This window comes from Ornithodoros turicata, chromosome 5 (assembly GCF_037126465.1).
Source record: "Ornithodoros turicata isolate Travis chromosome 5, ASM3712646v1, whole genome shotgun sequence".
Lineage (NCBI taxonomy): Eukaryota > Metazoa > Arthropoda > Arachnida > Ixodida > Argasidae > Ornithodoros > Ornithodoros turicata.
In genome coordinates, this window is record NC_088205.1 from 8,787,617 (window position 1) to 8,809,287 (window position 21,671).

A 21,671-nucleotide genomic window follows, 5' to 3' on the forward strand; every position below is an offset into this window, starting at 1 on the left:
CCAATCGCCCTGTGTGGCTGGCGGCCACTGTTCCTAGTGGTGGAAGAAGAAGAAGAAGAAGAGAATAGTGCGCTGGCCAAGCCGGTACTGTCTGTACGCAGGGGACTACTAATAAAAGGTAATCCATGGACATCGGTGTTCGCTTATGCTTATAAGCCATCAGGAACTCACGGAAACTCGGATCTAACACTGGCGACGAGACGGAAGCAGGATGGCAGCGACTGAGGCATATTCAGAACAGTTTCAAGGTGCCGACTGGGCCACATGGGCGGAACGCTTGACGTTCTTCTTCGAAACGCAAGGAATCACAGACCCTATTAAAAAAAGGGCCCAACTGCTTACAAGATGCGGACCCCAGACGTTTGCGACGATTCGAGCTTTGCTCGCTCCTCGGAGCTTGCATGACGCCACGTACCAGGAGATTGTGGAACTGCTCCGGAAGCACTACGACCCGCAACCCTCCGAGGTTTTCAGCAGATGCAAATTCCAAAGGAGAGATCAACAAGCTGGGGAATCCATTAATACCTACGTAACAGCACTGCGTAAACTTGCAGCTGACTGTAACTTCGGTGCTGCGTCCACTCCGACAGGAACAGCGGTGGAAACAGCGGCGTCATCAACAGGTGCTGGCACCGCTACGTCACCGGCGACTTCGTCCACGATGCTTCCGCTTGATATTATGCTCAGAGATAGATTTGTCTGTGGCATAAAGGATAGCAATCTGCAACAACGACTATTTGCGGAAAGGGACCTAACGTTCAGCAAAGCACTGGATTTTGCGTTGCGGGCAGAAAGTGCAGCGGCTGAGCAACATGGCGTGAAAGCATCTCAGGAAGAAGTACACAAGGTAAAGCTCCAACAGAAAGACGGCTATAGGACAAGGAAAAACCAACGCAAAGTTAGTTGCTACCGTTGTGAAGGGGCACACTTTGCAAGAGACTGCAAGTACAAGAATGCCCGATGTAGATTCTGCAAGAAGGTGGGCCACATTGAAGCCGCGTGTCGTAAGAAAAAAGCAGCTGGCAAAAGCGGCACCAACCTGTTGACAGAAGACGAGGATGGAGCAACATCACTGGATGATCTGTACCATGTCGCGCAGAAGGTATCGAACTCCAAGTTCTTAACAACGTTACTCGTTAACGACAAGCCAGTACAGTTCGAAGTGGACTCTGGCGCGGCTTGCTCACTCATTGCCGAGGAAATGTACAAAAACACGTGGCCAGAGAAGCCGCCCCCACTAGCTCCGGGAACAGTACAGCTCAAAACATGGTCGGGTGAAGGGCTCGACATCTTGGGATCCACAACTGTCGTGGTCCAGTCCAGGAGGAAGAAGTGCATGTTGCCGCTATTAGTAATAAGGGGATCAGTAGCAAGTCTGCTTGGCAGAAATTGGTTTCGACCACTACAGATCGAAGTAAGCGGAATCAACTATGTCAACGGCGACTGCCTAGAACGAATACTCGAGGAACACAAAGAGGCCTTTGGAAAGGACATCCAAGGCCACAGAGGCGATCGGGTAGACATCCAGCTTCAGGATAGAGCAACGCCGAAATTCTGCAGGGCAAGGCCTGTGCCATTTGCCCTACGGGAAGAAGTATGCGCAGAACTACAATGCCTAGAACAGCAGGGGATCATCGAGCCGGTGCAGCATTCCGAGTGGGCAACTCCGGTGGTGTGCGTTCGGAAGAAGGACAACACCATACGACTATGTGGGGACTATCGGAGCACAATTAATGCAGCAGCGATGAAGGCGGATTATCCACTGCCTACGCCAGATGAGGTGATGAGCAAACTGCAAGGAGGCACGCTCTTTTCCACGTTGGACATGACACAGGCCTATCAACAGTTGAGAGTGACAGAGACAACCGCACAGCAGTTGACCATCAATACCGTGAAAGGCCTGTACAAAGTCAAGCGGTTACCATTTGGAATAGCAGCAGCTCCTGCTATATTTCAGAGGTTTGTCGAGAAGCTTCTAGCTGGCACTGACGGCATCGCAGTCTACCTAGACGACATCATTATCAGTGGAGCAGACCAACAACAGCACAATCGACGTCTGGAAACAGTACTGGCAAGACTGGAACAGTCCGGACTGAGACTTAAGAAAACAAAGTGCAAATTTGCACGTACCGAAGTGGAATTCTTAGGACATAACATCACAGGTTCGGGCGTGCGGCCGACAGATGCAAAAATACGGGCACTACTGAAAGCTCCTGAGCCAACGTCGAAAGAGACCTTACAGTCATTCCTCGGAATGTTAGCCTTCTATGATCGTTTTTTGAAAGACAGAGCAACTACGGCAGCACCACTCTATAAACTGCTTGCGAAAAACGCAACGTGGAAGTGGACCACGGAACACAAGACTGCATTTGAGGCGCTCAAGGAACAGATTTGCCATGCTCCAGTGCTGGCCCACTACGACCCACACAGACCACTGATACTATCATGCGACGCTTCGCCGTACGGCGTGGGTGCGGTACTCGCGCAAGAAGACAATGAAGGCAACGAAAGACCTGTCGCTTTCGCATCCAGGACCTTGGGACCAGCAGAGAGAAATTACTCTCAACTAGACAAAGAAGGCCTGGCAATCGTGTATGCGGTTGTACATTTCCACATGTACTTAGCGGGTCGACACGTGCAAATATACACTGACCACAAGCCGTTACTCGGGATCCTCGGAACTACGAAACCTGTGCCACAGTTGACGTCGCCCCGAATGCTGAGATGGTGCGTTAAGCTTGCTGCCTATAGCTACGATCTAAGCTATCGTCCGGGAAAGCTGAACTCGAATGCCGACGTTTTGAGCAGGCTGCCGTTGCCGTCTACAGATGATGAGCCGTGCCACCCAGCGGATGTGCTAATGTTCGAAGCATTAAGCCGTCCTCCCCTAACTGCGGAAGAAATCTCGTCAGCAACGCAGAGCGATCCAGTTCTTTCCGAAGTGTACACCGCTATTAAAGCAGGGACGTTGTACAAGTTACGAGACGCACAGTTTCGCCAGTTTCGGGCAAGAGCCACGGAATTTTCCTTCCACAGAGGCTGTATTCTGCGTGGATCAAGAGTGGTCATTCCACAAAGCAAAAAGAAGCAGGCGCTAGAGTTGGTGCACGCTGGTCACCGTGGCATCGTGGCTATGAAAGCCTGTGCCCGGAGTTACATGCGGTGGTGCGGTATCGACAACGACATAGGGGAGATGGCCAAGACGTGCATCATTTGCGGGAAGAATAAGAAGTCTCCCGCGAAGGTGGTACAGCCAGAGTGGACTCGACCCAGCAGCCCATGGCACACCATTCATCTAGACTTTGCTGGACCTATTCGAGGTATCACATTCCTAGTAATAGTGGATGCCTATAGCAAGTGGATGGAGGTCCGGCAAGTGGAACGTCCAAACTCAGCTACTGTGATACGAGTGCTCCGCGGCCTCTTTGCGACATTTGGAATTCCACAAAAAGCAGTGTCGGATAATGGAACTGCTTTTGTGTCCGAGGAGATGAAGGAATTCTACCGGAGAAACGGGGTTAAGTGCGTCACGGCAGCACCTTATCACCCTGCTACCAATGGGCAAGCCGAAAGAATGGTCGGTTATTTTAAACGGGCACTGTCGAAAGAAACTTCGGGAACGCTGGCTACGCAAGTTTCAAGGATATTGTTTAAGCAACACACAACGTGTCACGCGACAACGGGGAAGACCCCCGCAAGACTGATGTTCGGGCGAGAATTACCCTCGGCTCTGGATGGTCTCCTACCGAAACGTCACACCAGCCAGCTCGATAAGCTACCAGAATCAAGGACACTCCATGAAGGTGACGTGGTCCTCATCAGAAACTTCAGGAGCAAGCCAACATGGGTGCAAGGAGACGTGACCAGAAGAGTGGGTCGCCGTTCGTGGATAGTGCGCACAGAGGACGGCGAGTGCCGACGTCATATCGATCACATTAGGCTACTCCGACGTAAGGCACAACTGTTGGACACTGGCACTTCGCCTCTTCTGGCTTGGGACATAGGCGATACTGAGGATCAAGTTACCAGGAACGAGGAAACGTCGTCCGTTCCACCTCCTTTGGAAGGACGGCCTAAGAGAGTCAGAAGGAAACCAGATCGATATGGAGACTTTGTTTCGGAATAGATTCATTGTGGTTTGGGTTTTAACCTAAGGGGAAGAAAGTGTTATGTATTGGGTTGTTTATGTGTCGAGTTCTTTGTTATCACATGGGTTATGTAAGCGCGGTCCGAAGACGACGACGATGGGCGCGCGACAAAGAGAATAGTGCGCTGGCCAAGCCGGTACTGTCTGTACGCAGGGGACTACTAATAAAAGGTAATCCATGGACATCGGTGTTCGCTTATGCTTATAAGCCATCAGGAACTCACGGAAACTCGGATCTAACAGACGGTATGTGTCTTATCAATGCTCCTTAGTCTCAAGAGTCTGTTCAAGGTCTTCCACCTACCCGTCCACCCCTATTGCACTCGACTTTCAGTACATTGTGCTGCTAGGGCACCGACGCCTATAGATATCACTCTCATTAATCTTTCTCACCCCCGTCAACTGAACTGAAGACGTCATTGCAGAACCCTGTAATCTAAACGCCACCCAGTATTACTCATTCGCCACCAGGTTCTAACACTTACATCCCAAAACCTGAAAGTGTTTCTTTCTACGCAAACTTCCTCCGGCGACTTAACTGCTCAAGATCAACACCGTGGACGACAAAAAAATTCCTCAGAGCCTTTCACGGACGACTTCCCAGCAATGACACCGTTTACATCCTCATCATGGAACGTTTTTCAGACGGAGCGCAGCGGGGCCCAGAGTGCACCCTCGTACATGGCAGGGGCCAAAGTGCGAGGGCGGCACATTACCGTAAGCGGATCGAACCGAAGGACCCGCTTTGCAAGTGAGATGAGTTGGCTCAAGGGTTGCTCATATAAAGCGCGTCGACCGTTCTAGTTTTACTTCCTGTTTTCTTTCGGGGGTGGAATGCGCAGGAAGGAAGATAAAAATCATAGAAAGAAGAGGGGGAGGGGGGGTATGTGTAGCGAAGTGTTGGAAATGGGCTCGGAGAGGAAGGCTCTCCCAGGAATCGTGGCAGAGCGTGATGGATAATGTGATCAAAGCGATGGGGATGAAGTGTGGGCGATTTTATTGATTTATTGCTTCGGGAGATCGCGAAAAAGCGTTTTACGCGTCGGAGGTGTCGCGCTTATTCCGCGAGAGAAAAAAAAAGAAAATAAGTTGGCGAAAGGGACGTTTATATATTCATTTATACAATAAGGCAGGTCCGGCTCACGTCCGGGGCAGGTCCGGGGACGATCGTTGGTGTAAAAATCGCGGTTATGCTGTCGGCAAATACAGCATGTGTTATCAAAAGAGAAAGGGAACAGATAGAGATGACATGATTGTAATGCTATTGTCTAGATAACTGGGCTCATTCATTAGTTGGGTCCCCGTTCGGTTTTCTGTTATGTCTCTTTGGACATATTTGGGTCGCATTTGTTTCGCTTTTTTCTACTTACTTTCTATTTACGTTTACTGGAGTGGTCTGCGCCGATTTTATCGGGACACGCATCTCCATATGTCTCTTTTCTCGATCATTCAATTCTGACCAACACCAGGTCCCGCGTGGCATAGTGGTTTGGATGACCGCTTTCCACGTCGAGACTGGAAGGTGAAGCGTGTTCAAATCCCCTCGCCGGCTGTACTGTCTGGGCTTTTCGCTGGGTTTTCCGGCAGATTTTCCATACGAATGTCGGCACAGTTTCCCCTGAAGTCGGCCCAGGACGCATACTAACCCCTGTCCCCCACTTCTTCCTGCTGTCCTCTCTCCATCTGCCCACGTCTGTACGCCGCTCAGGGCCACAGTTGCTTCGCGGCGCTAACACGCAATAAAAAAAAACATCTGACCAACAGGATTCACACCTTTCAGTCCAAAAAGAAGCTATCTTCGAAACACTCCTATCCATCACGATTCATTACGTTATATGGTTGAAACGTGCAATCAAATGCATTGCTGGGACCGCTTCATTCACCAAGCAATACATCAGCAAGCGCCGTGCAAAATATTTTCGCTGAATCATGTCTTATTGCAACTGCGCAAGTTAATTTACGAGAACGGGCCCCGATCTTGTAATCTCTGCCGTGGTGGATCTTGCATGGTGTAGTATCAGCCCCGCGTGATATATGTTCGGCGTACATCGGCGTAGCGTTGGCGTAACATCGGCATCGCGAGCAGCCGCTAGGTCTCATTACCAGGCCGCTACAAGCGGCCTACTGTATGCGTTCAGAAGGAGTTCGGATTCCCTGAAGGAGTTGAGGGCTTTCTGGAAAGTGCGCAGTGAAAGGCACCACGCGCGCGCAATATCTCAGTTGCGATCCGCTGGGAACAGCGAGTTCACCTAGCAGGGCTGATCGAGCAGTGACAAACATTCACGAGACAGAGGCGGTGTTCAGGTATAAGATGTAACGGGGGCAGATAAATGATCATCGATCTTCCGGAGGAATGATCTCGAGCAAGAGAACAGGCGTGTGCTCGGGGACACGAGAAGAACGAGCAGACGAGACTTGGTCTTGAACACAGAAGGTCCGAGAGTTGGACCGGACACCTTGGAAAAGCCACACTTTTACTCTCCTAGGAAGAAAAGTAGCCGAAGCTCTTTGGCTGCACGTGGAACATGTGTTTATAAGTCCCAAACGTCGCCACACCACCACTGAACAGCTGTTTCGGCCTTAATATTGCCGAAATAAGGCCGATAAGGTCGATATAAGGCCGAAACAGCTGCCCAGTGATGGTGTGGCGACGTTTGGGACTTATAAACATATCTTTTACTTAGGTTGTTGCTGTTGTTTGTTTGTACGAAACGTCACTACAATTGATTGTGGCGTCAAAATGGAGTGACGTTTGCACGGATAATGCAAACGCCCAAAGAAAACGCTATATCAGTTCTTTTTTTTTTACATTATACATGCGTATAATACGTTTATTATGCCGTGCCGTTCCGCGTTTAGACACATTTAAAATTATTGCAGTCGTAGAGATGAGATTTTAATAACAGAGCTCACTGAAGTGGGCTCAGATAGAGTGTTTAATATTTACATACTCTCAATTTTGAACGCAATATCATAGCCGAGCTGTAAGTACGACGGACTTCAAGTAAAGCGCTCCTTCCTTTACCAGTCAATCTTTTTTCTTCTTCTTCTTCTTCCTTTTCAGTTTTCACCGAAGTCCGAGGACGTTATACTATCTTCGGCATGAAAAATTTGCAAGATGATATTAATCTCATTCTTTGTATCCTCCACATTTATTTCGAAGTAACGAGCGAAAGGAGAAGACGGTACCTGTTTCACATGCTAATAGCATGTATTCGTAAAAAAAAGCACTCTAATTCACAGATGAATATCCCCAAGGCGCCCCTTGCATAAGGATAAAATGAAATTAATGACTAGCCGCCCAACTTTAATACGCCGCGCTTAGAAAATTCCACGAGTAATGCCCCCCTAACAAGGACTTTCAAAATGAAATGGCTTCCGCCGCGAGCTAAGGCATATATATATGCATAGTTGTATGCTCCTTATTATTGACTTTTCTCGCCTTTTACTACAGAGACGTAATGGAAGCAGACGACATTGCGCCTCGCAGACGACACTACGGCTCGCAGACGACATTGCGCCTCGCACAACAAGAAAAAAAAGTTAAAGAAAAAGAACTATTATGTCCGCCCATATTTAACCACAAGCCGTCGCATTTAACAACCTCATTTCTCTTTCTTTTTTCACTATCGTGACGCAGCCGGAAGAATTCGGCCTCAAATGCCATCTAGCGGAGACGGATGTCGGAACCTCCTGCGCTGGGTTTTCCCCTGCCCTTCAATGCTGATGAAACGAGACGTTGATGAATGAATAGCGAATATGCATAGAGACACCGACATGGCGGATATGGGCTGTCAGTTTTTATCGCTTGTGGTTCATTCTCACGTCACCTTTACGTCGCAGGCTTATGAGAAATTCCTTTCTTTTCGTGGGCAGCTTTTTAGCGGCGTATTGACGCTAAGAGAGACTTGAAAGGCAATGTGAATACTGAAAAGCACTACGAAACAAAGAGAAACTGAACGCATAAGAGCCATCGCCCTGCTTCTGTTCCTCATGTTCCTTTTCTTTCTGTTTCTGGTTGGAAATTGGTGTGTGCCTTACGAGCAAATGATGGGTTTCTTTTTTCTTTATTATTATTATTATGACGAAGTAAGCCTAGACAAAGCAATGTTATAGAGCATTTCTCGGAAACATAGACTTGATCCAATCCATCCATTTTACCGCAGCAGTGAGCTGGTGCTTTTCAATAACGCCGTCTTTCGTAAGCTCCGCGAGATTAATAGAGAATGGGAACACCTCAAGGAAAGGAGATCGCCTAACCAGCGTCCGAACTCAACCTAATCTTCCCAACAATACCACATTTTCTTCTTCTTCTTCTTTGATTGTGTGAAGACTCTGATCTCTCGCAGGAGACAGACACCTGCGGTTAAACCAAACAATATCTTATATCCATCACTCGACGATACCAGTAGAGGACCAAAATAGCCGCAAGTGCGTCTCAAAAAGTTTGTCGCATATCTTTTCCTTCTTCTTCTGATTCTTCTTCTTCTTTCTTGGCACGTCTGTCCCTGACATCAGCGCGGCCAAAAACATCTGCGAGTGTCTTTTTCCCCACTTCTGAGGTCCTCCATCTTCAGGGCTTTCGTAGGGCGACAGAAAATTGTCGCGATCAATCAACCCCTTTCTCGAAAACATGGCCTAAAAAGGAACGTCTTAAAATGGTGCCTGGATTGGCGTCGAGAGAATCACCTACAGGGTTAGTCTAGCAAACGGTACACATTTTGATCGCATCGTAAAAATAGAAGACGGGGTTCATCCAGCACCAAACTTTGCAGACTGTTAGTCATTTGTCTGAAGTTTTGTTGGAATTTTTTCTGAGTATTATGGTCCTGTAGAAGAAGAATTAAAAATCAAGCAAAATCTCGCCCCATGCTTTTTCAATGGCCTATCTCACTCAAAAGCCGCCATTTTCTGCTCTGTGCGCGTCAGATTCATTTCACCACACACAGGTGGCACTAGCATACAGAACAAGACTGGAACAGGAGGATTGGTGCATAACGTCAGAATCGGCATCGTTCTAGGCAGCGCTACCTGTGGAAACTGATGTGAATGTGAAGCAGACACAAGAAAAAATGGCGGTGTTTGTGTTGGATAGGTCATTGAAAATGCATGGGGCGAGATTTCGCTTTATTTTTACTTTTCTTTCTACATGATCATAGCGCTTACAAAAAATTCGAATGAAACTTCAGGTAAATGGCTATCGGTCTGCCAAGTTTGGGATGGGCCAAACCTAGTCTTCTATTTTTACAGTGCGATCGAAATGTGTAACGTTTGCTAGAATAACCCTGTACATGTGTATAATTCGTAGCCCGACTTAATAATCATACCTGTCACATGCATACGTGACGTTACGCTCTGTCGACCTTTCAAACCGTAAAACAGCCTGCGTATAATTGGAAAGGAAGACGATGGAGTGGCTGCAACGGCATCGACGGGGCATCCGCGAATTATCAATTATCTCGAGGACACAGCGGTCGAATGAAGTACGTTTCCAAGAAATGTTGTTCAACGAAATACCACGGCTAACTCTACGCTAATGTCCAGTATGTATACACTTTACTTTTATATATTTTTATCTGTTCCTTACTTTACGTAGAGCATCCCTATTTCAGTTTCGCAGGCCAAACTGTGGCAACAACCAAGTGTAAGCACGGGCATCGCGTACTGTCAGAAACAAACACAAACTTATCCAGATATATTAGAGAGAGTCTAGAAACGATACAAACAAATAAAAGTAAAGCTAGGAGCATTCAGCACTAATGTGTACTACCATCTCCATTGCGACGGATACATAAGCGCTACGCAAACCGGACCCGAAAGTAAATAGAATGGGAAGTACACAACGCTATATAACCTTACGATTCTGTGCACACACTGCGTATAGATCCTAAACTAAATCTTCATAAGTGCGAATATAAGAGCGAACCTTTCAGCAATACTTTCTTCCCCTGTCAACACCGACCACGTAGCGGCACCCGCAAGAATTACTTTTGGAATTAGCGTTAAGCCTTTCCGGAACTTCTCAGAGCCCTATGCCCCTTCACACCAAAGATCAGAAACTTTTTCCGTATTCCGTCGCCCCTAATGGACCCCCCCCCCCCTCCCGACAACGTAACTCGACGAAAATCCACAGATTCATCACGCCACGGCTCTGAACGAATCGTGGCTGTTACCGAAAGCGAAAAGAAATCCCCCGACGTTTTCCCAGTCGCTGCACGCGGACGGGTCACAAACTCGGCTAACGTTGCCCCATCGGTCAAAGAAAATAAGCGCGCGGGCGGATGTCTCTCATCCCTGCAAGCCGAAAATTCTGGTCGTGTCTCCTCCTTGAAAGGATTGTGGGAAACCAATCTGTGAAACGCGTCCTTTGAGCGATATACAGAAGCAGGGTACCGACGGCATATCAAGTGACCCCTATACAAATCTTGACCCCTCTTGGCGCTCACAAATTGCCCAATGCAGCCAGCATGGCAACTAAGTGTGTACACTGTGAAGCTCGAAAGCGGGAAAGGATTTCGGAAAGCCAATCACTAGGCTCTGCTGCGCATAGCAATGGGCTGTTGAACTAGGCTGGTACCAGAGACCTGCGACCGGAGTACCAGAGGGAAGATTCTCAAAAACACTCTCTTTTTCTGCCTCGGTTCTTTTTCTGTATCGGTTTCAGACTCTCTCGCAAGAAATGCTCCGTGTAACATCTCGCCAAAGACGTGATTTGGACAAGCCTTGAAACAACCGACAGAGGAGATCCTGCGGACATCCATTTGTGATGCTCCCAAAGATATGCGGCGGGCATTCCAGACACGGACATTGGGATCTATTTAGGACGTCCGCAGGATAAGGTATTCTGTCTGGGATACCATCCGCGGAGCTAAAGGCGTTCCCTTTTACTCGTTGTCATAAAATGTGCTTCCTCCAGAGTAACTTCCGTCGATGTTGATGGCTCAACACGACGGAACAATTGGCTTTTTTCTTTCTTTTTCCATAAGTACAGCTTGCGAAATACTTGGCTGGAATCAAAAACGTGCAGTTTATCCCGTCTGAAACCTACAGGTGTTGCAAGGTTGTTTCTTCCGACTGAAACACACGGCATGCTACCCAGTACATGTTTATTAGTCGAAACAAACAATCTTGCAATTCCTGGAGATTCCAGGCAGGATATACCGCAAGTTGTCGATTCCAGACAAGTATGTTGCAAGCTGTACATTTAGCCTTGGGATGTTAACTTAGTTACAAAATAATCACTCGCAATTAACCAGTCACTGCAATTAATAACTCGTTCTCCGAGAGCAACTTTCACGTTGAATACCGGTCGGCGACAGGCAGTGTGAACGGATATCCGGCTATAGTTTCTCAAATTAGGAGTAGGATATATACAGTTTCTGAAAATGACAAACAGCAAAAGTAACTAACTAGACAACTAGATACTGTTACTTTAGAACAGTTGTCCAGCGTTCCGCATATGTGGCAAATACGCTTCGCTTCAGAGTATCGACACTGAGTTCCAAGGGCGAGCATGCGCCATCTTGTTTCCCCGCCACGGTAGCCACGCGCATACGCACTTTAGCGCACGATGCCATCTATCGTGCGCGAGTGAAATGTTCCTTTCTCTTACAAGCAGCTCATCTAGGCTGAAGGCCTTGAGCTCACCTTGACAGCCCCAGGACGCTCTGGTGGACAAAAAGTTGATTACCGCACAACAATCATACAGGCTATCACACTGTGATCATTATGTTACTCGTCTTTGATCCTCAACTGGGTATGGTCCCGGTGTGGTGCGGAAACAAGATGCCGCTCCTGCTCTCCCTTGTACCTCAGTGTCGATACTCTGAAGCGAAGCTTATTTAGTGACTCTAGATATTCTGTGGTCCCGAGGACCATTGGGCACCGAACTACACCCCATACCAAAGGCTGCCCTGTCAAAAGAAACAAAAGAGACTAATTCGGGACGAAACCAAATGTTCACGCATTTATAACAGAGATTTGGGCGAGTTAGTGATGCAAACTATAAGGAACAGGTGCAACCGAAGGCCGAACCGAAAGTGTTTCATCCATGCCTGTCTTCGGTTGCACCTTTTCCTTATAGTGTTCAGGCATTGTTCAGGCAGGCGTAGTGCTGCCCCTGTCCATGTTTGGCAGCACATATGCATGTGGGCACTTCTTGCGGCTCATGAACCTCAACAAGTTACGGTCCCGGCAACCTGGTGTTCGCGTGCATTTTGGTAAACTAACGCTGTAACTAATGTGGAGGATGGGCTCGTCTTATTTCTTATAGAGTAAGTTTGAAAGGTTATAGAAGAAGCCTCTCCGGTAACGCCTTCTGCAACGTGACGCCCTCTGTCGTCGTCTATCCCAACTTGGCTGCGGCACCATGACACTGGCTACCTTACTGGGTCCGTCACCACTGCGTTCCTCCGTTTTCTCCACGCTTCGAACGTTGTCAACTGCTTTTGTGTGACCGTGTGTGTGATTTTTCAGTTTTAGTTTCGCGTGTTTTCTTATTCTTCTTGTATTTTACGTTTACTTATTTTTCTTTTCCTTCTATTCTTCTTGTTTTCTTTTTGAATAGCAAGCCGACCTTTGTCTGGCTGACCTTTCCAATTTCTTAATAAACATATTCTCTCCCACCCCCCTCTCCGGATACTCGCAGGAAATTAAAAAGGAGCTGAGAGAGGCAGCGAAACAAAGATAGAGACGGAACAGTCATGAAGGGTTAAATGTTTTAACTCTTTACACTGTTTCTCTAATTTTTCTAGTTCGTTTTCGTGGTTGTCACAAAGGCAACAATACAGTGTGTAAATGGGAGACAACTCCAGTGCTCCTTAACATTGTCAATCGTTCGTGAAGAACTATGTACGTACCTTTCATAGTTTCAGTAACGAATTGTGCACACCTCCCCAATAACCGCGCTGCTCCTTCGTTTTAATGCGAGGCATTCTTTAGCTACCAACACCGAAAAAGTGGCGCGTGGCCTCGTAACAGAACTAGGAGGCATACGTGCGTCGCCTGTAAACGGAGCGGCTGTACGCACTCGTTCACATTCGCACCCCAGACGAATGCAAAGCCGATTTCTAAGTGGCGCGCTGCAGTGGCGCGCTGCAGTGGCGCTGACGTGAATGATTGCGTCGTAAACCGTTTATAAAACCCGGGCTTGAGGAACTCGTTGTGTCAGATGAGATGAGGCCTCGCAAGCGGGCACCACCCACAGAAGAGGAGCTCCTCGACCGGAAACGGCGCACGGCAACGGGACAAGACCAAGTCCGTGTGTCGCTCCAATGCACCGTTCTGGCCCATGAGAGAAACACGTATCCTCAACACAATACTGTAACACGACGGTAACAAAGTCGGCAATAAAGCAAAGACGCGTTCAAGAGCGTCGTATCGGTCGCGAGTGTAGTGAGCTGCGTCGTGAGTTCTGGCAACAAAATCTGGCCTCTTCTAGTGCGTGACGTCGTCAGTCTTCATACATGAGTTGACTCTACACTCTTAAAAATGATGGTGGTGGTGGTGGTGATGTTGAAAGGGCTTGCCGTTGTCGGCCTCACGTATGTGGGCAACGTCACGACTGACGCCCTGGGGAAATGTGCGTCCTGGGCCGACTTCTAGGGGAACTGTGCCGTGCATAATGAGAACAAAATAGGCTCCTCCTCCCGTTTTCAACAAATCAGGGGCGAGAACGTTGTCATTCGGGACGATGGTTGGCTAGGAGCGTGCTATGTGGTGAAGTTCATTTCTAAGAGTGTAGATGCTTCGGACATCGTAGAGAACAAGCGACGTGGTTTCTGCAACACTTTTATGCTCATTTTTATTTTATGCTATTTTATGTTAATTGGGGTCCTTTATTATTATTATTCTTTTTTTTCTTTTCTTTTTTTACTGTGCGGCTCTCTATAAGGTCAATGCGGTTCGCGGCTCGATTTGAATTTGAGGTTCCTGCTTTAGAATTTCATGTTTGTTGGCTGTTTCATGTTTTTGTTTGTTGGCTATTTCTAGTCGATGTTGTCTCTCTCTCTCTCCCCCTCTTTGCTTCGGGACCTAATAGACCGCTTTCTAATACCGTGCAAGTAAACCCAAACGAAAGGCACCTGTACCGCTGGTGGGTAAAGGCACGACCTACTCTATACTAGAGACCTGGACAGCTGGCGATCCCCTATGGGAGAGACGGGTCACAGGTTAGTTACGTTAGTGACCGCCGCAAGCGCCACATAGCATTATTGGGGAGAGGGAATCACCCTTGCCACTGCCTTTAGTCTGCTACGCAGGGATACACAGGCTGTTGCTAAGCACGCGCTATTATCTCTCTTATACTGCTTCATCGTTGTCAACACAGCATACCATACATCGCCGCGGTTTCGACAAGTCACGTGGTAACGAATAGTGCGAGCTAGCGCCAAATCCCATAGCCAAGCGGCGATTGCCAGAACTACTACCCCGGTGCTGGGAACATTGCGGATGTCCAGGTCTCTAGTATAGTAGTAGGTCATGGGTAAAGGTTCCGCGCAAGAATAAGCGAAACCCACGCTAAAAGGGACGAAGTGCAAGGCAGGGATGTGATCAGGGGAAGTGCTCGAGGACAGCCCGCTCGTTGTTGGTACTGTTTGATACCACAGTGGTAGTTGGTACGAGGACCTCATTTTCATCTCCAGGAAGCCATTCAGAACTACGACGTCCCATGTTAGACGTTCGTCGACCGAAGACTGCGTACGTCAGCAATCCCTACCAAGTCGCCAAATGTGTTGGAGCGCTAATGTTGTGGATAAGCCGCGCCACTTCGAGATTAGCAAGCTAGGGTGTTAACTACTAAGCTATAAGTGCATTCCGCTAACATTCCTTTCTGTAGGCTTATTTTCTTCTTATACTTCCGGTTGCGTTTTTGGTATTTTGGTATTTTTCGCACATACGCACATGCTCGCGTAGTCCTGCTAGAAGTACAGCAACAGCTTTGAAACAGAGGCTTACCGCTATTCGCACAAAATAACATACTAAGACCTCGCTATAACGTAGTCAACGGGACCGAAGGGGTGATTGAAGTTCGATATAAGGGGAAGTTTCGTGAAAACGGTGATACACAGCCTCGGAAGTGAGCGGACACATCGCGGGAGTCTTTCAAAAGAATTTGCAGAGAAGTAAATCTTGGTTATGAAACGAAATTTTAAAAAAAACAAGAAAAAGACGTTAGCTGGTTTTGCCATACGGGCATTCGTCGGCTCACCCTTCACTGCAAGCGGAGTGAGCTGGCAGAGCAACCCGAATATGCTGGTGCGAAACGCACATATTCCAGCCGGGATTGCATAAAAACTTCGGATAAAGCGATGATTCGAATAAAAAGGGTCCGTTATTACGAGGGTTTACTGTGTTGCATAGGCGCAACGCAAAGTAAATCGCAAACAATTTTCTACTTCTTCCACGCTATCTCCTTCTAAAATCCCTCCGAGGTCTGTAACTTAAGTGCTTGCGTGAAAACGGGCTGCACAAGAGATGAAACGTGCTTCATGTAAATGGAGTATGCGTTGTACACAGGATCGAACATCGCGAATGGATATTGTGCGCCAGAGAGACACGGCCTCCCTCTTGGATACGCTCTCGCGCTCTAAAAACGTGCCACAAAGACGCATTGCGCGAACTCTGAAAGGAGCATTCGCAACGCTTTTACGGGAGAAATAGTCTATGCATAAGTGGTATCTTCGGCATTAGAGGTGTGCAGGTGGTGGTGGTGGTGATAGGGCTTGCCGTTGTCGGCCTCACGTATGTGGGCAACGTCACGACTCACGACCTGAGGGAATGTGCGTCCTGTGCCGACTTCTAAGGGAACTGTGCCGACATATGTCTGAAAGCGTCTGAGGAAAACCCAGGAAAAACCCCAGACAGCACAGCCGGCACCGGGATTCGAACCCGGGTACCTCCCAGTCTCGACGTGAGGTGTGACGTGAGAGGTGTGCAGGTATACGAACCCATACGTACATCACAGACGTATCCACGTTCGGCTGGGCAGCAAGGGGCTGTTGCCCCTGTGGCTCCTGTTGCCCCAGCGAGGGGCTGTTGCCGTTGTGTGCTGAATAGGCCAAGTAACTTATTCTAATGGGCAACAACAATCACGATTGTGACTATTTTTTTTTTTGTCTCCGTCCTATATGATGTGATTGATTTTTGTGATTATAATTGGGGAGTTTCATCGCCAGGGGCGATGCTCTACCTCATTGCAAGTGGTAATGTGGTGAAATGGAGTAACACCACACAGTGAGAGGACCGAAGACCTATACGGTGTCCAAAAAGGTCAGAAGTGCTTTCAGGTTAGAGCGTTGGTGGGATGGATTTGGCCAGGGGCCGAGCAATTTTTACAAAGCGAGGGGGCGAGAGCCTAGCGGATGAAGAGACCCTGAAAGTGTGGTTCAGGAAGGTTGGTAGTGCGGGCAATGGAGAGTATTCAAAAGGAGTGTCAAGACCCGAACAACACTGAGTATCCTCTGAATGCACGAATAATGTCCTAACGGATTCGTACGTCCGACGGATATTCTGAGGATATCTATCGGACGTACGAATTCGTTAGGACATTATTCGTACATCAAGAGGATATTCGGTGTTGTTGGGGGAGGTGCAGATATGAAGACAACAAAGTACAATACGAAACACATAAGGAATTTAGCTGCCGAAAAATAACAGACTGCTTAGTGCTAACGGTGCCCATCTCGGACGAACAGTCCAGATATGTATACATGTACGTGTCTTTACTCCCGTTTAACTCCAGTAATCGCGTCAAAATTTTTTAGTAAGCTAGCTCAAGATCTGAAGCTATCAAACAGCAATAAGGATTTCTATTGATTCATGAGGGCGTATACGTCCGATTCTGAAGACGTCGTCTACAGGCTCGTGAGGTCTGTGATTGACATCAATAATAGATACCCAGTTGGCACTGTGGCTACCGCACGCATGTAGTATGTAGAAGGGCTCCATCTTGCTCCCAGATTCGCCGAGGTGCGTCCGGGAGTGTACTGAGTGCACGAGGTGTCATAACGTACCAGGTAATATTTCAGTACGCGGCAGTAATGATATATTTCATGTAATGCAAGTATGATGATGCTGCACCGAAGACGTGCTCTGTACATTGAAAGCTCAGAAAGATAGAGGTCTGAGGACCGTTGTGGTTCTTTGAGCGCACGAAGCCCGCTCAAATTATGTATAGAGTGGTCTCATAGAGGGCTGTCTCGCTTGAAAAAGTCATCGCTTGGGAATATAGACATGGAGGGATTCACTCGGCAGAATTTTTTTTTATTATTATTCCGTGTTAGCGCCGCGAGGCAACCGTGGCTATGAGCGGCGTACAGACGTGGACAGATGGAGAGAGGACAACAGAAAGGAGTGAGGGACAGCGGGGTCAGTATGCGTCCTGGGTAGAGATGCGAAGCCCCGAAAAAAAAACGGAAATTTTTTGGGGAAAAAACAGTGTTTTTCGTTTTTTTTCCTCGTCTCCGAAAAAATTTCCCAAAATTTCCAGGCGACGTAAATTTTCGTGCCTTCGATGCGTTCCAACCCGCCAACAGTGCCTTAGGTGCCTCTAATCCGCCAACAACCACCAACTTAGCGCTCCGTCTGGCCGCTCCAAGCGATCGCCATCGCGTTCACATAATGTCGGAGTTCTGGTCGGAGTATCGCTGAATAGACAGCAGTCTCATGGGATGCTCTGCCCTGCATTTATGCCTAGAGGGTGAACACTACGAAAGTTTCTAGCTCATTGTATACTGTGGCTTGGCCGGCAATGCTTCGACTCAGCAGTAAACGCGTTTGCTTCCTTTCTTTTGTTTTTGTTTTTTCAATTTTTCGGGAAAAAAAAAACCCCGAAAGAACCCGTTTTTTTTCGAGCGATCCAAATTTCCGGAAATTTTGCATCTCTAATCCCGGGCCGACCTCAAGGGGAACCGCGCTGCCGCCATTCGTCTGGAAAGTCTTCGGAAAACCCCGGGAAAGACAGCACAGCTGGTGGAGGATTCGAACCCACCACCTCCCAGTCTTCAGCGCGACCTTGGTTACCACCGAAAGGCAGGACGCCTAACGTATGCCACGGAAACAGTCCTCACACGCTAACATAACCATCACCGACCTGCAGAGCGGTTGACTTCTGGGCAGGATGGCCCCATCTGGTTACTGTGACGTCATCTTCTATCTCTGCTATCTGCGTTGTGGAACACGAATAATAATTAGTCGGACCAATTTGCTTTCTCTGGTCTTTGACGGACTAGTGTTGGTGAACTCGGCCCCTCCAGTCTAAGTTTTCTTGTTTTTTCTTATTATGACTGGAGAGGCACTCGACGCGTGTAAGCATCCGCTCTTGATCCAACCGAAGCTAAGAACGTCCGTATATCTTGCCGTTTGGATGCTACTGCAGTCATTCTGCATTGTGCTGCTCAGTCTTGGGTTACAAGTTACTTGTGACTGTATTTACAGTAACTGGTTACTTTTCTACAAAAATAATTTGTAACTAAGTTTCTCAGGTACTGCAAAATTTAAATACGTTTAGTTGCGTTAGTTACCTTTAATTATATGTAATTACCTACAGTAACCTGCGGTTACCTTCGATAATCTTTAATTTCATTTAATCTTTAATTACCGATATCTTACATTCCTTACCTTTAAACTTGTAACTCTTTGCTTTAATTACCTTTAATTACCCTTACCTCTTACTACTTCAATTTCATATCATTTACAGTCATTTACATTTACCCTCTTATTTTCCCTTTACATCTCCACTTATACCTCCGTCTCGGTGAGGCTGCACCATCACGCACGCACGCACGCACGCACGTACTAACACATTCAACCCCACTCCACTTCGAATATTTCCCACGCGTCAGTTCCATAGTGTCACTTCGTCGAGGCTTCAAACACACTGCCATTTTTCTACAACCAGGGATTCCGCGAGTTCTGTCACCCCATACGCTGCCAAGATGACTCTCCTAGACCACACTCACACCGGGCTGTTAGGGCCCAGGAGAAATTCCGGGCTCGACCAATTACCTAAAACTCTATACTTTCGGCTCATTTATAACACGCTATAACTATATGCTTGGACAGTGCAAGCGCTGAAACACGTTTTTGAGTTACCTTTTAAAAGAAAACCCGCATAACTAACTAGTCAAGTAACTAAGCTACTTTAATGCAGTAACTGTAGCTGTAACTATAGTTACATTTCAAAAAGGAGTAACTAACTGTAACTCAGTTACTATTTTTATGGCAACTGTAACTAACTTAGTTACATTAGTAACTTACCCATGGCTGGTGCTGTTCTTGACGTCCAAGACTGAAAATAGCCCTGGAAACTCGCATAGTGGCGCGGTGACTCTCCAAGACGACTTTACGATATCTACCCGATATCGTATATATTTTACGATATCTATAGATTTCTTTTTTTTTTTTTTTTTTTTGCAGTTTGTAAAGGTCTCGAAGCACTTCAATAATCAGCCATGTGTGACAGAGTATAATAATTAATAATATATCCGCCAAACAGGATCCTCGTCATGTCACGTTCAAGACAAACTCGATTATGTGCGAGTTCAACTTCTTTCCCGTTCACCAAAACCGAAAGACGTTCCTAACTCGTACGGCGTCTGGCCCGAGGCCTCTTTCTCCAGACGAGAGAGCCGCGAAATTTCGACTTAGGAGGAGAACGTTCTCCTATATCCACTCGGGGCTCATTAAACGGAAGTAACTCAATTTCTGAAACGCCAGTCTTCATTCCCTCTTGCTTCCGCCCTGCGCGATATTCATCAGCAATGTAAGCTGACAATCTATGTCGTAGCCCAGATTTAATTACGGATAATTTTTATCCTCTTTTACTACGGCCTCTGGAATCGTGTAACGAGGTACAGTAAAGAGAAACGTTGTGGTAATACAGGATAGTGTCCTGCTGAACCGAGAGGCAGATAAGTGCATCATTGATCTACGCCAGCGAAGATTGCTTTCGAGTTAGTGACTTGGCGCTGCTAATGCAATAACCTTACTTTTAAATGGCATTAGAGTAGCCAACGAAAACATTTTCCTCGAATCAGGTTGAACAAAACGGCCTTTTCTAGGTGGACATGAATTCCTCTCCTGAAAACTTGAAGGTAGAAAGGTGTGGATGTGCAGTGTGTTATGAATCCGTTAGTGTATCGGAACCAAAAATATCTTGTTGCCTACGTTTACTAATAATAATTGGAGTTTTACCTGCGTCTATTTTCGTCATGCCCTTTTCCCTTTTGTTGAACGCAGTGTAACACACCTTTGAGTTGTAAGATTTACAGCATACGGAATGGTGTTTTGTAGACAGCCTTCTATGATCTATTTTGCAAAAGGCACCGTCTTAGATGGTGTATATCCCATTTGAAACATTTTAGATGCGTGACACCATTTCCAACACTGTTGTTACACCTTTCGGTGAACCCGCGGAAAAAGTTAGGGTGCTTATTTAAAAAAAAGAAAACACCACTTTTAGTTGCTGAAAGGTGCAAAACAATTATGTGAATCTACTTGCATGTTTGACTCTTTACAGCAATTGCTGCGTTACTCCCCTTGTATAGAGACCATGTCCGTCGAAAAGATTCCGGTCTTCCCATAACATCGAAACAGGATCAGCAATAACCGAACGTTCTAAATAATTTGCATCGAAACATCGAATATATGCCACTGCACACCAAACAGAGAAAGGTCAGAAGAATGACAGTGCCAGCTAAAGCGCGATACATCTATAGTGAGCTATATTGAAATCTCGGATCCGAGAAGCCATCGCAATATTTTACAGCTCCCGGCTTCTCCCATATAAATGAAGCCAGCAAAGTACGAAAAAGGGGGAGAGAATCCACAGAAATGCCCTTGGGTCACGCGTGAAGCCGTGTAAAATGAGTTTGAGAGTATACGACGAAAAACTGCTCGCTCGCTCGCCCGATCGTCGGCCACTGTTGACATAAAACTTCCCAGGACTTCGTCGTAAAATCCGAAAACTCCATTCTTCCCCGAGGCTATCAGACCAAAGTTGTTGACGTTCCCCCTATCGTTCTATTTTAGTTTTTAGGCGTTCGTTGTTCGATTTGATGCGGAGACCATATTGGAGATACGGTTTATCATTTCGTTATCCGTGCTTCGTGTTTTAAAGCAGTGTTCTTTAATAGGTGATATGTTTGCATTTTAAGATGGACTTACGTCGTGCGCGTGAATGTGTCAGTAACAGAATAAGTAATGTGGGGTTTATGTTTGAGAAAACGTTTGCGTTGTGTCGTATGAAGACACCATGCCAGGGAAGAACGTAGAGACGTATATAGGCAACGACGTAGGCAAGAAGACGTAGGGACGTAGGTAGGGTTCGGCGTTTTTGGTTTTTATTTTTGGGCGGATTCGGCGTATGTTCTTCGGTGTTTATTGATTTTCACGAAATCGACGTTCTCCCATGTTTTTTTTTTTTCTGTCGTGTACATGGTTTACCTGACATTTATCGACGAATAAAAATCACAATGTAATTTCAGTGCTGTGAGTCTAGCGCAGCCTTACCAATAACAACAAT

General features: G+C 47.0%; 1 protein-coding gene across 1 annotated transcript; it reads left to right on the forward strand.

Annotated features, from left to right (window-relative positions):
• Window positions 1-211: 211 nt before the first annotated feature.
• Window positions 212-4,126, forward strand: LOC135395191 (uncharacterized protein K02A2.6-like). Its single transcript, XM_064626431.1, has one exon. It carries the CDS (start codon window positions 212-214, stop codon window positions 4,124-4,126), a length of 3,915 nt encoding a protein of 1,304 aa, XP_064482501.1.
• The last annotated feature ends 17,545 nt before the right edge of the window (window positions 4,127-21,671 follow it).